Source organism: Vulpes vulpes, chromosome 11 (assembly GCF_048418805.1).
Source record: "Vulpes vulpes isolate BD-2025 chromosome 11, VulVul3, whole genome shotgun sequence".
NCBI classification, from domain to species: Eukaryota; Metazoa; Chordata; class Mammalia; order Carnivora; family Canidae; genus Vulpes; species Vulpes vulpes.
Window position 1 is genome coordinate 18,317,576 of NC_132790.1, and position 3,260 is coordinate 18,320,835.

At 39.6% G+C, this 3,260-nt stretch overlaps 1 protein-coding gene across 1 annotated transcript; it reads right to left on the reverse strand.

The window, feature by feature from the left end:
* Positions 1–1,938: 1,938 nt before the first annotated feature.
* LOC112927013 (olfactory receptor 5M5-like) lies at positions 1,939–2,889 on the reverse strand. The gene has a single exon (XM_026008150.2). The coding sequence runs from the start codon at positions 2,887–2,889 to the stop codon at positions 1,939–1,941; it is 951 nt and encodes a 316-aa protein (XP_025863935.2).
* Between the last annotated feature and the right edge of the window lie 371 nt (positions 2,890–3,260).

The window sequence follows — 3,260 nt, forward strand, 5'->3', positions numbered from 1 at the left end:
AGTTAATGATGTTTCTGTTCTGTGCTGGGAATTGTGGTAGGTGTTGGGACGCAAAGGGAACACATAACCTAACCATTTTAGTCTCAAGGAGGTCATATTTCAATAATCTGTCTCAAACTATCCTTCAGCATTATCCTACCCAATCTTGCTTGCTCCTCTCTTGTTCGTTATCTGTCCAAGCTCTCCTACATCCTGCTCTTCCTTCACACCTTTCCTCACTTTGTTCTTTAATCTTGGTAATATCTTTCTTCTTAACCACGGCCAACACCCCATCCCCAAGTGTTTAGAAGTATAGCTTGCAATGTCAGTCTCTAGAAAGGCTTTCCGAGCTAAGTAAAGGAAGTTATAAACATTTAACTATTTTTATTTTTCTAAGTTACTAGATCATGAGCAGCAATAAAACAAAAGATTGCATCATGTTATCTGAAGTGTTAATCTGGGGGCAACAGGAACCCTTTCATTTCTTGATTAAATTTAAATTTCTATATAATTGGTGATATATGTTCTTAGCTACTTTTTAAAAGAATTCAAAACAATAATCACATTAGAAAACAACCAAGGGAGAAAATCTAATGGTTTATGGGAGATTGTACATCTTAAGAATTATTTTGGACAAAGGATTAAAACTGAGTCTTGGAAAGACCATAGCCTGCTCATATTCTTGCCTAAATAAAAAAATTAAAAGAAAATGTTCTTACTCCAATCCTGAACAATAACAAGAATTTATAGGTTTATATAGATTTTTTTTTGTTTATATAGATTTATCTCTAAGAAAATTCGGTGGTCAGATCTGAACTATCCAAAATAAAGAACATGGAAAATGTTGCAAACTAAATTATTTCTCTAGATGATTCCAATTATTTAAGACAATAATTTCATTTCTCAGAAACATACATACTCTGGCCTGTTTACCTTGGGAGACTCTCCCTTTTTCCCTTTCTTGAGATCAGATAGGACTCCTTTCCCCCTCCTTCCCACTAAACTGCACTGTAGCTGGGCTTTCCAGAGCCTAGAGAAATTAAGCCCTGGTTGTTGAATAAATGACCAGTTTTAGCATCTCTGAAAATAGCCTAAACCTTATCACTTCTAACTAAACAAACAAAATCTCCCCACATTCCACTGATTCATAGTTTTTCTGTTCTTTCCTCCCCTTATTCTTGCTATAATACTATTACCTCTATTGTTCATTTTAAACATGCAGTATTTCAGCTACATTAAGTAAGCTTTTGCAATCTGGTCTTGAAACTTAACCACCATCTATAGTAATATGTTATGAAGAAATATGTTTCAAGACTAACAAATGATTTGCTACAACATAGGCTGATTTAAACTGGAAAATGTTTCGAGTAACACAGATATTCATGTGTGGGTTTTGTACTCAGGTTCATTAATTTATACTTTTACCCAGAATTTTGCTTTTTAGGATTTTTTAAAATTTACAACTTGGGATCCCTGGGTGGCTCAGCGGTTTAGCGCCGCCTGTAGCCCAGGGCGTGATCCTGGAGTCCCGGGATTGAGTCCCATATTGGGCTCCTTGCATGGAGCCTGCTTCTCCCTCTGCCTGTGTCTCTGCCTCTCTCTCTCTCTCTCTCTGTGTGTGTGTGTGTCTCTCATGAATAAATAAATAAATAAAGTCTTTTAAAAAAATAAAATTTAGAACTCATGTTATTACCTAGTTGGTAGTAAGTGACTTCATTTTCAACACATGAAGGATGTAGCTTTTAACAGTGTCGGTTGTAAATCGATTCTGATTAACCAATGATAATTGGTTGGATTCAATATCATCAAGTCAAGCAAGTGGCCCCGGTATTTTTGGTCTTTAAAAAAATCCAAGCTGGCTTAACTGAACGGCAATGGACCTGCTAAATTTCAATCACGTTGGTTATGCTGTCTCAGCGTATTGTACTTTCCCAAAGCTACATTCTGACAACTCACTGGCTATGGCCCTCTGCCCTGTAGCATCTTTTTCAGGGTGTCCTTTACTTCTGTGTTCCTCAGGGTATAGATCAGGGGGTTGAGCAGGGGAATTACAAGACTATAAAACACAGAGACCACTTTGTTGTACTTCCACGAATCCCCTGCTTTAGGTTGCTGTAGATACATGAAAAACAACGTTCCATAGAAGATGATGACCACAGTGAGGTGAGAGGCACAGGTGGAAAAGGCTTTACATTTGCCTTCGGAAGACTGGATTTTTATAATGGCAAAGAGGATGCAAATGTAGGAGATGAGGACAGTCAGGAGGGATCCAGTAAGATTCACTGCAGAGAAGATCAAGAGCTGCTTTTCTTTGTTGCCGGTGTCAGAGCAGGAGAGGGCAAGGAGAGGAGGGTCAGCGCAGTAGAAGTGGTGGATGATGTTGGAGTCACAGAAAGACAACTGGAATGTCAGAACTGTTTGTATTACAGAGTTTAAGAAGCCGTAGGTGTAGACCCCTACCACCAACTCCTTGCAGACCCGCTGAGTCATAATGGCTGTGTAAATCAGCGGGTTGCAGATAGCCATGTAGCGGTCATAGGCCATCGTGGCCAAGAGGAAGCATTCAGTAGTGGCCAAAGCACTGGAAAAGTACAGTTGGGCAAAGCAGCCTGAGAAGGAGATGGTTTTTTTCTTCACCAATAAGTTTTGTAGCATCTTGGGCCCAATGGAAGATGAGTAACAGATATCGATGAATGCCAGGTGGCTGAGGAAATAGTACATGGGGGTATGGAGCCTCCAATCCACCTTGATGAGAAGAATCATGCCCAGGTTCCCCACCAAGGTGATGAGATACATTGCCAGGAACACCACAAAGAGGGGAAGCTGAAGCTCTGGGCGGTCTGTGAATCCCATAAGGACAAATTCTGTCACTGTGGTACGGTTGCCTCTTGCCATTTTGTTCTCTCTCATGTTGGAAAAAAGAAGAAATATGGCTTCAAAATGATTAGACCAAAAACAAAAGCTTCTTACCTCTTTGTTCCAGTACCTGATGACAGAAATTTGGCTTTACCATCCCAATGGTTAAAGACCATCATTAGCCATGGGGCTTTAATCTGCAATAACAGACTCAGAGAAGTTGGAGCTCATTCATTTTCTCTTTTGATGGAGACTGAACAATCGACCTCCAAGTAAGTTGCATCAAGTCACACTCCCAACAATACTGTACACAAATTCTGGTTTTCCCATAGACCCAAAATCTTATCAGATTTTAAACCTTTGTCACCATGATGGGCAACACATGTCCTCTTGATTTTTAAAAATTATGAGTAGGGGTTAGTATT